This window comes from Marmota monax, unplaced genomic scaffold, assembly GCF_021218885.2.
Source record: "Marmota monax isolate L192 unplaced genomic scaffold, Marmota_monax_Labrador192_F-V1.1 WCK01_AAM20220418_F8-fsc00042, whole genome shotgun sequence".
Taxonomy (NCBI): Eukaryota; Metazoa; Chordata; class Mammalia; order Rodentia; family Sciuridae; genus Marmota; species Marmota monax.
This window is the reverse complement of record NW_026693008.1, coordinates 12005833-12019078: the sequence shown is the minus strand read 5'-3', so window position 1 is coordinate 12019078 and position 13246 is coordinate 12005833. Positions and strand designations below refer to the sequence as shown.

Genomic DNA, 13246 nt, shown 5'->3' with positions numbered 1-13246 from the left:
GAGTGGGTAGTTAGAAACTGGATACCTGGCCAGCCGGAGTTGCAAATTGAGAGTTCCCCCCCACTGAAGATGGTGATGAAGGTGACCCAAGATGGTGGCGCCTGCTTTCAGTGATGGGGTGTTAGGTCGAGTGGGGGGGAGCCAAGTGATGGCGTTGGATGATGAGTTCAGAGACGAGCTTTGTGGCTTTCAGTGTGTGGCTGTTGACTGACTTCAGAGCCTTTGTTAAGTTCTCAGATGCAGGCAGGCTAACTGCACATAGGGGACTATCTCTGCTGCTGCAGAGTCCCAAGATAGCAGCCTCCAGGGGAGCCCCACATTGGTAGATGGGGGCCCACACGGGATTGGTGGCTGGGGTTCTTATTTGTAGGAAGCTGCTGGGTGTTCTGCAGGGAGCAGCATCTGTGATTTCTGCTTGGGTGTGTGACCGAAAATTCTGCTCAGGTGCCAATGCCGATTGTTCTGCTTGGGTACCCAGTAGTCCTGTGTGGGTGAATAGTTGGGAGACCTACTCTGATGCTGAGACCTGGAGCCCTGGACAGCACGGTGGCTGTGATTCCTGTGTGAGAGTGAGAATAGCACTCCTAGAGAAGCAGTATTCTCACTATTTGAGTCCCAGGTCACAAGGTGACACAGAAAGCTGCCTTCCTTTGGCCCTCCATCTTGGATCCTCCTTTGAGTTGATTTTTTTATGTGGTGTGAGGTAAGGGTCCAATTTCATTCTTCATGTGGATATTCAGTTTTCTCACTTTTTTTGGTAATTGGGATTGAACCCCCAGGAGTGTTTTATTACTGAGGCACAGCTCCATCCCTTTGTATTTTTGATTTTGAGACAGGGTCTCACTAAGTTGCTTAGGGCCTCACTGAATTGCTGAGGCTGGTCTCAAACTTGCAATCCTGCTGCCTTGGCTTCTGGGTCGCAGGGGTTACAGATATGCACCACCATGCCCCACTCGATATTACTTATTGAAGAGACTGTTCTTCCTCCATTGTGTGCTCTTGGCAATTTTTCAAAAATTAGTTGACTATAAATACATGATTTTTTTTCTCTTTCTGTTCCATTGACCTGTATGTCTGTTTTATACTAGTATCATACTATGTTGATTATTATAGCTTTGTAGTATATTTTGAAACCAGGTAATGTGGATGCCTCCAACTTTTTTTTGCTCAAGATTATTTTGGCTACTCAGAATTTTTTGTGGTCCCATTTGTTTTTAGAATCCTTTCTTTTTCTATCTCTGTGAAAAATGCTACTGGAATTTTCATAGGGTTCCATTGGATCTGGAGAAGCTTTGGGAAGCATATACATTTTAATAGAAATATTTTTCCAGTCTATGAACATAAGATATCTTTCCATTTATTTTCATCTTCTTCAATTTATTTCACCACTGTTTTATAGTTTTTTGTGTATAAATCTTTCACCTTCTTGTTTTAATTTATTCCTTAGCATTTTATTATTTTTGTTTCCTTAGCATTTTATTATTTTTGTCTACATATAGGATCATATCATCTGAAAACAGTGATAATTTGACTTCTTCTTTTCCTATTTTTATCCCTTTTGTTTCCTTCTCTTGCCTAATTGCTTTGGCTAGAATTTCTAGGACTCTATTAAAAAGTAGTGGTGAGAGTGAACATCTTTGTCTTTTCACAGATTTTAAAAGAAATGCTTTCAGATTTTCCCCATTTACTATAAGGTTGGCTTTGGGTTTTTCATATATATGTTGTTGAATTCTGCTTGCTTGTATTTCATTGGAGGTTTTTGCATCTATGTTCATCAGGGATATTGACCTGTAATTTTCTATCCTTGTCTGGTTTTAGTAATGCTGGCTTTGTAAAATGAGAGTGGAAGTGTTCTATCTTAATATGTTTGTGTTGCTATAACAAAATATCTGAGACATCATAGTTTGAATAGAATTTATTTCTCAAATTTTTGAAGGTTGGAAATCTGAGATCAAGTTACTGGTATTTGATGAAGACTGCTCTCTGCTTTCAAGATGGTGCTCTAAATGCTCATCCTTTGGAGAGAAGAGAGCACTGTATCTTTACATGGCAAAAGATGGAAGGGTATAGAACCACACTTCCTCCATCAAACTCTTTTATAAGGTATTAATTCATTCATGAGGGCAAAACCCTTATGACCTAACATCTCCTGACATTAATGCACTGGGGACTAAGCTTCCAACATATGAATTTTGAAAGGCTTGTTAAGACTATACCATGTTCCCATGTCTTCCATTTTCTGGAAGAGTATGAGAGGACTGACATTAGTTCTTTAAATGTTTGATAGGTTTCATTGTGAAGCAAACAGTTTCTAGATTTTTCAATCATTGGGATATTTTTCAGTACTTGTTTCAACTGTTTACTTTTTATTTGTTCACTGTGAATTCTTAGTTCTTTATGTTTCATTATTGGTAAATTGTATGTTTCTAGGAATTTATCCATTTTTTTGATTCTCACATTTTTTGACATAAATATTCCTAGTAATCTCTTATTAACCTATAGATTTTGTTATGTCAGTTGTCACATCTCATCTTTCATAATTTTGTTTATTTGAGTCTTTTCACATATTTTATTAGTCCAGCTAAAGGTCTGTCAATTTTGTTTATCTTTTCAAAAAGTCAACTGTCAATTTCATTGATATAGTTTTTATTTTTAAAATTTTGTTTGTTTCTGCTCTGCTTGTTATTATTACCTTCTTTCTGCTAATGTATGGCTTAGTTTTTTTCTTTTTCTGTCTACTTGTAGTTTAAAGTCACATTGTTTATTTTTTTTTTAAAAAAAATATATTGGTGTTTATCACTTTAAAATTCCCTCTAAGAACTACCTTTTCTTCAGCCCATAAGTTTTCATGTTATACTTCCATTTTGTCTCAATTTTTAAAAATTTTTTCATATCTTCCTTGATCTATTGATTATTTAGGAGTGTGTTATTTATTTCCACATATTTGTAAATTTCCCCAATTTCCTACTATTGTTATTTTCTAATTTTATATCACTGCTTGTAAAAGACACTTGATACAGTTTCCACCTTAAAAATTTTGAGACTTGTTTTGTGGATCTACATATGATCTATACTGAAAAATATTTTGTGTACACTTATAAAGCATGTATATTCTGCTCCTTTGGAATGGAACATTTTTTAAACGTCTGTGAAGTCCATTTGGTTTGTATTGTTATACAATTCCATTATTTCATTGTTTTTCTGCCTGAATGACTTATCTGTTGTTGAAAATAGAATGATGAATTCCCTTAGTGTTATTTTATTTCAGTCAATTTCTCCCTTCAGTTTTGTTTGTGTTATTTGCCTAATATATTTAGGTGTTCCAATGCTGAGAGAGAGGATCTCTCTTGATTTGTTGAGCCCTTTATCATTATTTAGTGATTTTCTTTGTCTCTAATGTCAGCTTTTGACTTACTGTCTACTTTTACCTGATGTCAGTTTAGCCACCCCTCTTTTGTGTGGTTATCATTTTCATGGAATATTTTTTCCATACCTTCATTTTCATCCTATGTATGTCATATAAAATAAATCTTTTGTGGTCAGTACATAGTTGAATTTTGGTTTTTGGTCCATTCAGCCAATCTTGGGTTTGATTGGAGTATTTTATCCATTTACATTTAAAGTAATTACTTATAGTTTAGGACTTAATACTGACATTTAATTAATTGTTTTCTAGAACCTATATTTCTTTTTGTCCAGGTATCTTCCTTTGTTCCTTTGTGGTGTATGTGTGTGTGTGTGTGTGTGTGTGTGTATACCCTTTTAAAAGTGCAAGTGATCAAACACAGATCCTTTCAGATGTTAGGCAAGCCCTCTACTACTGAACTATGCCTGCAGCCCAAATGATATGTTTTAATTCTTCCATTTTTTGTAGTATCAACTCTAGATGTTTCTTCTTGTGATCACCATGGGACTTGACTAAAAAGCGTTATAGGTATAACAGCCAATAACAACCTAACTTTGACTACACACAGAAACTCTATACTTTTACTTCTCTTCCTCCTATATTTTACATTAATGTCACAATTTATGTCTTTTATATATTGTGTGTTATTAATAATTTTTTTGTAGACATAGTTTTTTAAATTTTTTTCTTTTAATTTTTATATTAAAGTGAAAAACAATTTATGTACCACCATTAAAGAATGTAGTATTCTGAATTTGACAATATTTTTTTTCTTTACAGTGAGTTTTACATTTTATATATTTTCATAATTTTAGTTAACAAAAAATCATTTCAACTTGCAGACCTCCCTTTAGCATCTCTCATTAAGGCAAATCTAGTGGTGATGATCTCTAATATCACTTTATTTCTTTCTCATATTTGAAGGATAGCTTTTCCAGATACAGTATTCTTGGTTAGACTTTTTGTTTTCTTTCAGCACTTTTAATATAATTGTTTCATTTTTCTCTTGGCCTGCAAGGTTTCTGCTAACAAGTCCACTGATAGTATTAATGAAATATTCTTATATATGATGAGTTGCTTTTCTCTTGCTACTCCCAACATTTTCCCTTTGTCTTTTAATTCTGAGGATTTGATTTTATTATGCTTCAGTGAAGATTTCTTTATATTTACTCTATTGGGAATTCTTTGGGATTCATGGATCCTAGAGGTTTACTTTCCTCTCCAGATTTGGAAAGTTTCCTGTCATTTCTTTGAATAATCTTCTGCCTCTTTTTCTCTTTCTGCTTCTTCTGGAACTTTCCTTGATTGTGTCCTGAAAGTCTAAGAGGCATTTTTCTCCCAACTTTTTCCTTCATTTTTCTCTTGGTACTTCTGTGAGAATAATTTCTTTGAGTCACTGATTTATCTTAGACTGTATTAAGTTTGCTGTTAAATCTCTCTGGGATTTTACAATTTAGTCATTGTGTTCTACAGCTCCTGAATGTGTTTATTTTATTTTTCATAATTTCTATCTAATTGTTGAACTTCCATTTTTTTTTTCACATATATGATTTTCCTGGTTTCTTCTAGTTTTCTCTCTGTGTTTTCTTGCATCTTGCTGAGGTTTTTCAAGATTATTATTTTGAATTCTTTGCCAGGGAATTTGTAGATTCTGTGTCTACAGGAATGGGCTTGGAAACTCCCCAGGGTCCAGCCTGGTGCCAGGGGTGGGTCTGTTGATGGGGTCTATGTCCCCTTCACCACACAAGGGGTATCTTTCTCCCCATACTTCACTACCTGAGTTTCTGGAAAGACTGCAAGTTTTTTTTTTTTTTTTTTTTTTTTAATTTTTATTGTTAGAATGGCTGCATCAGAAATGCCATGTTAAAATGTCACACATCACATTAGAATTATTTCCTCAGTTTTGGAAACATTTCTCTTATAGAATCTTCTTAAGGTATCTAAAAGAACTTCCAGCATGGGTATAGAAAGCAAAAATCTGGGATGACCTCTGGGGTGCCTCTGGTGCCTTTGTTTAGGTTACATTTTATGCAAAACAGAATTTGTAGATATAACTAAGGTGATTACTCACTTGACCTTGAGCTAATCAAAAGGGACTTTATCTGGGTAGGCCTAGCCTAAGCCCATGATCACTATAAATCTAGGTCTAGAGGTCAGAGACAGGGAAGTCAGAGGAAGTCATAAAAGGAGGGAGATTTGACATCCAAGAAGTGCTTTGTTGCTGATTTTAAAGATAGAGAGGGCTATTTGATAAGGACCTGAGAGCAGCCTCTAGAAGCTGAGAGCAACCTCTGGCTAGAGACAGCTCCTGAGTAGAGACAAACCTGAGTTTGAAAGAGGACTCCAAATTCTAGATTAGAACTCAGCCCCTCTGATTCTTTGATAATACCTTTGTGAAACCCTAAGCAGAAAAACCAAGTATGCCATATTCAGACTTCTGATGTACAGACTGTGAGATAATAAGTCTATACTATTTTAAGCTTCTGTGATTGTGTTGGTTTGCTAGGCAACAATAGAAAATAAATGCAGTGGATTGATTTTAATCTTTGTCTTTAAATCTGTGGTTTAGTGGACCCTCTACTAGCAACAACTGACTTGGAATTCTTTGCCAGGGAATTTGTAGATCCTGTGTCTACAGGAGTAGACCTGGAGCCTGGAGCTTAACTCCCCAGGGTCCAACCTGGTGCCAGGGGTGGGTCTGTTGCTGGGGTCTATGTCCCCTTCACCCACACAAGGGTGGGTTTTTTTTCACTCAGTGAATATCCTTGGCCTTCTGCAAACAGTATTTCTGAAGGCCTGTAAGATTAGGAGACCTATGAATTCATGTTTCCTCAGCAATGTTTCCTTTTTTAAATTTCTAAGCTGTCTTGGAGCAACATGTGATCCTACTGTGTATATATGTTCAGTCTGTGCCTCTGTCCACATACAATACATGAGTTTGACACACCAAAACTTGCTGTGTGCTGCTCATGGTGACAAGCTGACAAGTATTTCTTGAATCTTTGGGTGATGAATAAACACTCCTGATTTCTGAAGTTTTCACAGATTGGTAACAAAGAGTTGAATGGACCAAACTGGGGAAGTGACTGACTCAAACCTTAGCCTTATGGCTTATCCAAACTTGAGAGAAAGAGAAAGAGGGCGAGAAAGAAAATTTGAGAACTTGTACAATAATTTTGTAAAAGATACAAAATTTTTCGTTCTGCCATCTCCTAAAATTTAAATTTTAAGAATTTAGTTACACAAAACTGGAGGATCACTATTTCCTAAAAAGTGGGGAGGAGAGGGTAGTGCCCCAAACACTTAATCACCTTCTTCTAGGCTAACTCTTAAAGGCTTCACCAGCTCTGGACACCACCATGCAGAGGACCAAGTTTCAGACACAATAATAACCTCTGAGGAATGAACCATTCCCAAACCACAGCACTTGGACAGTTTGGTTTTGATTAGGGAAGTAGGGATTTGTGTTAATTTGTGTTTATTTCAGGGGGTGGGGTGAGGTACTAGAGATTGAACCTGGGGTGCTTTATCACTGAGGCACATCTTCAGCCCTTTTAATTTTTTATTTTAAAACGGGATCTCACTAAGTTGCTTAGGGCCTAGTTAAGTTGCTGGGTCTGGCTTTCACCTTGTGATCCTCCTGCCTCAGCCTCCCAGGTTACTGGGATTACAGGCACCCAGTATGTTGTTTTATTATTTATTATTTACTCATCTGTTTAATATTTATTTTTATGTACGAATATAAACTAAAAATAATTCATAGTCATACCTGCCAAATAACCCTGGTTGGCACTTAAAACCCCATAAGGTTATAAAAATCAAGCAGAAAACTACAGAAATGTGAAAAAATGAAACCCAGAATCTCCCCCCTACCTCCTACCTCTTAGAGCCTTCCCTCAAAGGTTAAAATTTCTTGAGATCCCTCCTACATAGGTATCTATTTACAGATTTATATATATTTATGCAATTAACTCTGTACTGTTCTACACCTTGTTTAGATTTTATCTTAAGAATCATTCTTGATCTTTGTGTAGCATTTCTTGAAGACTCTTAGTCTTGCCTGAAGTATTATTGGCTATTTTACTGGCATTTTAGATTTGAGATAAATTGATAAATGCCCCCCCCCCATCCCACATGTCTCTCAGACCCCACTGCAATGCCAGTGGGATCCCAGCATCTGTAGTCTTTCTGGTTATATGGAAGACCCACAGCAGTACCATAAGCTTATAGTCTCCTTTGGCCTTTATTTTCAGTACCCACAGTCCCCTTTAAATCAGTGCCTGCCACTGCTCCAGGGTTAATGAACAGAGGGTAAATCTCCCTTCCCCTGCTCAGGGCACTGTGTCTCAGAATGGGAATGGCAGGCCTGGTTGGCTTGCTCACAAGCCCCATGTCTTTGCACACATATGCATGCAAAAATGTACCCACAGGTGTGGGTATCCTCAAGGTAATAATGTATACTCTTTCTACAAGTCAGTCCCTCTCAGCTCGTGACTTTTTCCATGTAACTACTATCATTCAAACACATGAATATTCACATTCTCACACATATATTTGCTTACTGTGTTGTGTAAAAAGCACATGAACACTTGTCTGGAAAGGAGGAAGAAGCCTTTGCCTGAAGATGCTACTGCTTTTGAGTTCTTGTGTCTTTGGTGGAAAGGCAGTGAATTCTCAGAGTGGTGACTGGATGGGAGGGAACACTTTGTGTTTCCATGAAGGACAGAGTTATTCATATGAACCTATAAGCTGGGTTTCCAAGAGGTCTGTCTCAAGACAGAAGGAGCGCTGGGGTTGTAGCTCAATGGTAGAGCACTTGCCTAGCATGTGTGAGGCAATGGATTCAAACCTCAGCACTGCATTAAAAAATAAATAAAATAAAGGTATTCTGTCCATCTAAAATGAAAAATAAATTTAAAAATAAGAAGGAAAAGGAAGGAAGGAAAAGTGGAAGGGAGGAAGTGAAGGATGTTGGAAGAGGGGAAGTAAAGAATAGCATCCCTTCTTTGTTAGCCTATGTCCATTGAAAAACTTAATCAAGCCCGTTATCTGTAGATCAATGGTCAGCAAAGTAATTATCTTGCTTTTAGAGTTATTTTGATGCTCAGACCTGTGGGTACTCATTATTAATGCTACTAACTGCATTATTTGTGTTGCCATTCTGGATTCATGCTTAAAGAATCAAGTAATCAAAAAAAAAAAAAAAAAAAAAAAAAAAAACCTTTGCTTGAGTCATACATTGTGAAACATGCATTTGGAATGATTCCCTGAGAAAGCTGGGTGCAGAATACAAATATTTTGAATGGACTTATCTTAGAGTTGTACTGCTTTTTTTCCTTGTCATTTTAAAACCCTTAATACGAATAAATTGTTTGTATAGTGAGGCTTTTTTAAAAATCCTTAGATAAGAAATACATGGTTTGAAAGCAGAGAATAAAAACATGAATGATAATGGACGCAATGCCCAGGAGAAGGTCTTTGCTGCTGCTGCCGGTCAGGCGTTATAATCGGCTATTCGGTGTGTTTATTTCAGGCTGCAGATACTAGATAAAAATGGCTGGTTGGTTGCCAGCATAGGACTTAGTTGCCAAATGGAGTGTTTAGCACTTGTTACATATGACTTATATCACAAGTTCTTCCCATTAACAGTCTGCTGGTGATAACCTACTTGGCTTTTCATGTGGTTACTTTGAAACAGCCACTTGACAACATTTGGTGTATCACAAAGTTTAATACTGAATAAAGGAGTTAGTCAATGACTACATGGGCTCAGCCATATACTGATATGGTACTTGGTGCAGAATTGGCACCCAGTCAATGTCTGTTCAATGAATGAAATAATCCTGTGTAAACATTTTTCTAGTTTACTGAACCAAAGTTAGGTCTATGGACTGAAAATATAAATGTCCAGAAAAGGGAAAGAAATATAGTGCTTACATGTCCTGTAGGCTTGCATTTGTATGGGAAGAAGACTTTCTGCTCATCTGTATTGTCATTGAATACAAAGTTGAATTAAATGAAATAATTGAAGTTCTCCTCGGAATGTCCTTGAGTCTGAGTCAAAATGTAACTTTGTGATATTAAAAATGTCCATAATCTCAGGTCTATTTTTAAAAAATAGATTCACTTCAGGAATGTTGGCCCTTGATATGTAATAAAATATACATTAAATATGATGATCTTTATTTTTAGATTGAAAACTTGCAAGAACAACTTAGGGATAAAGACAAGCAACTGACCAATCTGAAAGACAGAGTGAAGTCCTTGCAGACAGATTCCAGTAACACAGATACTGCGCTGGCGACACTAGAGGAAGCTCTGTCAGAGAAGGTGAGTTTGGACTCAAAAATGGGGACATCGGGATTGAGAGAAGCAGGGTTCGGAGATGAGCCAAGTGTATTAAAATTTGCCTGCTTTTCCTCATTTGCTAATAATATCTTTGGTCTCATCTGGGCCTCACACTGCCTTACCAGACCTCTTCAGTAGGCTTTGTGCTCAAGACTCACCTGCAGCCAGGGAAGTCTTTTTGAAATGCAAATCTGATCACATCACCCTTGTCCCCTGAAATCCTTCACTAGCTTGTCATTGCTATTAGAATGATAAAGACTAGACTCCTTATGCTGGCACAGTGCACCCCTCCATCTAAGCTCTTTTCTGACCAACACCTCTCCTGGCTGTTCCCTTCCTTCTTCCTTTATCCCTCCCTTCCTCCCTCTGACCTTTCTTCCTTCATTTCCAGCCTCATCCCCATCCCCTATCTCTCTTCCCTGGTTTTCTGTGCTCTAGCTCTGCTGGGTTTCTAGATTTTGAAGTATATCATGTTCCCTTCTCCCTTAGGCTCTTGGGACTTATTCTCACCCAGCCTAGAATGTGGTTTAGTGTCTGCAGATGTAGTTCTTCACTGGAGAGGTCAGCTTCTTGAGAAGTTGTGTTGTATAGTAGTCAAGAGTTTGGAATCAGACTGTCTGAGTTCAAATCCTCATTCTCACACTTAGTCCTTTGGAAAAATTAATTAACTTCTCATTTCCTCAGGGGAAATATTGTTTTATTAATTAGTTTCTTAGGGATACCTCCTGAGGACCTCTATTATGTTCTCCTGAATACCATGAGCTTCTCAGAGCTCTTGTCACAATCTCAGTTGTTCATGCATCTGTGTTTTTTTTTTGTGTGTGGTTTTTTTTAAAAAAATTTTTGTAGTTATAGATGGACAGCATGCCTTTATTTTATTTGTTTATTTTTATGTGGTGCTGAGGATTGAACCCAGTGCCTCACATGTGCTAAGCAAGCGCTGTGCCACTGAGCTACAGCTCTGGCCCTCATGCATCTGTTTTTATTTGATTAATCCATCTTCTCTGCTGGAGTCCAAACCTAGGCAACATTGTGTGTGTGTGTGTGTGTGTGTGTGTGTGTGAGAGAGAGAGAGAGAGAGTGAGAGAGAGAGAGAGAGAGTGAGAGAGAGAGAGAGAGTGAGAGAGAGAGAGAGAGAGAAAGTGCCATCCCCATGGCCTTGCACAGTATTTTTATGGAGCTGCTCTGTGGATATTGGCTATTGTGGTCACTGGGATGTCACAGAGATGAGAATGGGCAAAATCTTGACTCTTACAGACTTTAGATTCTACTGGGGTTGAGGGGAAAATAAACGATAAACAAGTAAGAGATGTATGTAGGATTTCAGAAGGTCATAATGTCTATCAACAAAAATAAAGTGGGAATGTGTACAGGGACTGTTGTGGTGGAGTGGCCAGCTGGGGCCAGGAATGTGACATTTAAAAAGGAAAGGGCTGAAGGAAGTGACTGGTGAGTCACAAGCCCTTCTGAGGCAGGTGTACTAGGTGAAGGGAGGAGCAATACAAAGGGTGGGGAGAAGCTCATCTCCCAGGATCTCGTGAGAAAAGATTTTGAAAATTGCCTTTTACTCTTTGGAGCTGGGAGGCCACTCTGAGGCGTTCCTCTGAATACATTTATAAGGATTATTTTGAATAAGTAAAAATAAATAAATGAAAGAATAAAATGAATGAATTAATGAAGAATGAAACAAACAACAAATAAATGAAATCCATTAAGTAAATAGGTTATTCTGATGTTTACTGACTTTTAAAATGATTTTTAGCCCATTTTAGTTTGGCTGAATTAGTTCATTTATTCTCTGAGCACCAATTATAGTTGAATTTCTGTTTTATATCTTCACCCCCAACACTCCCAATGTGTCCAAGAGCCAGTGGCCAAAAATAGTTCAGGTAAAGTTCTTTAGGAATTCTGAGCCTCAGCTTTATATTGGGGCACTCAGACATGCAACGTGTTGAGGAAGTCTTTAGGCCAATGTTTATTCACATTATTTTCAAATTCAGCTTGAAACAAAAGAGATCTCTTTTTTTTCTTTGTTAATATTCTTTTCTTTTGTTCTTTTTAGGTATAAATGACAGTAGAGTGTATTTCAGCATATTACATATACGTGGAGTATAACATTGTAAATTCAGATCCCATTCTTGTGGTTGTACATGATGTGGAGTTTCAGTGGTCATGTGTTCATATGTGAACATAGGAAAATTATGTCTGATTCATACTACTATCTTTCCTAATCCTGTCTTCCCATCCCTTCCCTTCATTTCCCTTTGTCTAATCCACTGAACTTCTATTCTTCTCTCTTCCCTTTGTTGTGGGTTGGCATCTACATGTCAGAGAGAACATTCAACCTTTGGTTTTTTGGGATAGGCTTATTTCATTTAGAACTATAGTTTCTAGATCCATCCATTTATTGGCAAATGTCATAAAGTCATTCTTCTTTATGGCTAAGTAATATTCCATTATGTATATAAACCATATTTTCTTTATCCGTTCATCTGTTGATGGGCATCTGGGTTGTTTCCATAGCTTTGCTATTATGAATTAAGCTGCTATAAACATTGATATGGCTGTGTAGTTGTAGAAATCTTAACTTTTAAAATGTGCAAGTAGATCCATTTGTGTTTTTTTTCCCCTTGATGCTCTCATCATTTTTGATTCTGCAGTACTTTGCAGTACTTGCCCACAGGCTTTCTTTTGGGTGTCTTACCACGGTTATAGCATTGCCTACTATGTTCCCTGTTATGAGAGGATATAAACTCTGGGGTAATGAGGTCAGATAGAAGGAAACCTAGGAGCCAATGTCACATTTGCCACTAAGTAACTAGTAGACCCTGGCAAGTAATTCTTCTTTACAGAACCTCAAACTTCCCATTTGTTGAATGGGAAAATTGGATTAAGTGGCCCCCTGCTTTCCTGAGCCAATGTATCTTAAAGAGGATTTTTCTGCAGCTGAATTAACAGAAGGTAGTTGTTGGGAAAACCTAAATTGTTGGGCCCGATCAATATCTACCAAATCTAACCTTGAGTGGTGCCTGGAAATCTGTATTTTAGCAAACTCTCCTGGTCTTTGTGATGTGCACTGTAGTGTGAGAATCACTGCTAAGCCAAGAAAGAGCCATAACACTGTGGCCAGATATTGTTCATGGTTCTATTAAAAATTATAACTTTAGGATTAAAACATAATAATTACAATATTTTATTTGAAGACATGAAAATATTGAATATGATAACTTTTCAGGAAAAAATATTCTTTCAATATTCAAGAATTTATTTCCAGAGATCTTTGAACTAATTTTGCTTGTAAAATTGGAATGTGGCAGGTGAGGGGAGATGTTGCTTCAAAAACTATTAAGATTATGTATGCATGTTGGGGTGATATGATGTCAGCTCATTCTTAAATCTTGGTTTCTTTCTTAAAATTCATAGAAGTAAACATATACCATATAATTTTTCATGTTGTGGATTCTTGGCATGATTTTATCTCCCCCCGCCTCC

At 37.2% G+C, this 13246-nt stretch overlaps 1 protein-coding gene across 16 annotated transcripts in view; it reads left to right on the top strand.

Annotated features, from left to right (window-relative positions):
- The window catches only part of Erc2 (ELKS/RAB6-interacting/CAST family member 2), an 882113-nt gene that overhangs the window by 418220 nt on the left and 450647 nt on the right, over nt 1-13246 (top strand). For all 16 annotated transcript variants that reach the window (XR_009227574.1, XR_009227575.1, XR_009227577.1 and 13 more), the window contains one exon: nt 9599-9736. Coding sequence is in view for 12 of the 16 variants with exons in the window: in XM_058582164.1 (XP_058438147.1) it covers nt 9599-9736 (138 nt within the window). In the remaining 4 variants the exon portion in view is untranslated. The remainder of the gene's footprint in view (nt 1-9598; nt 9737-13246) is intronic.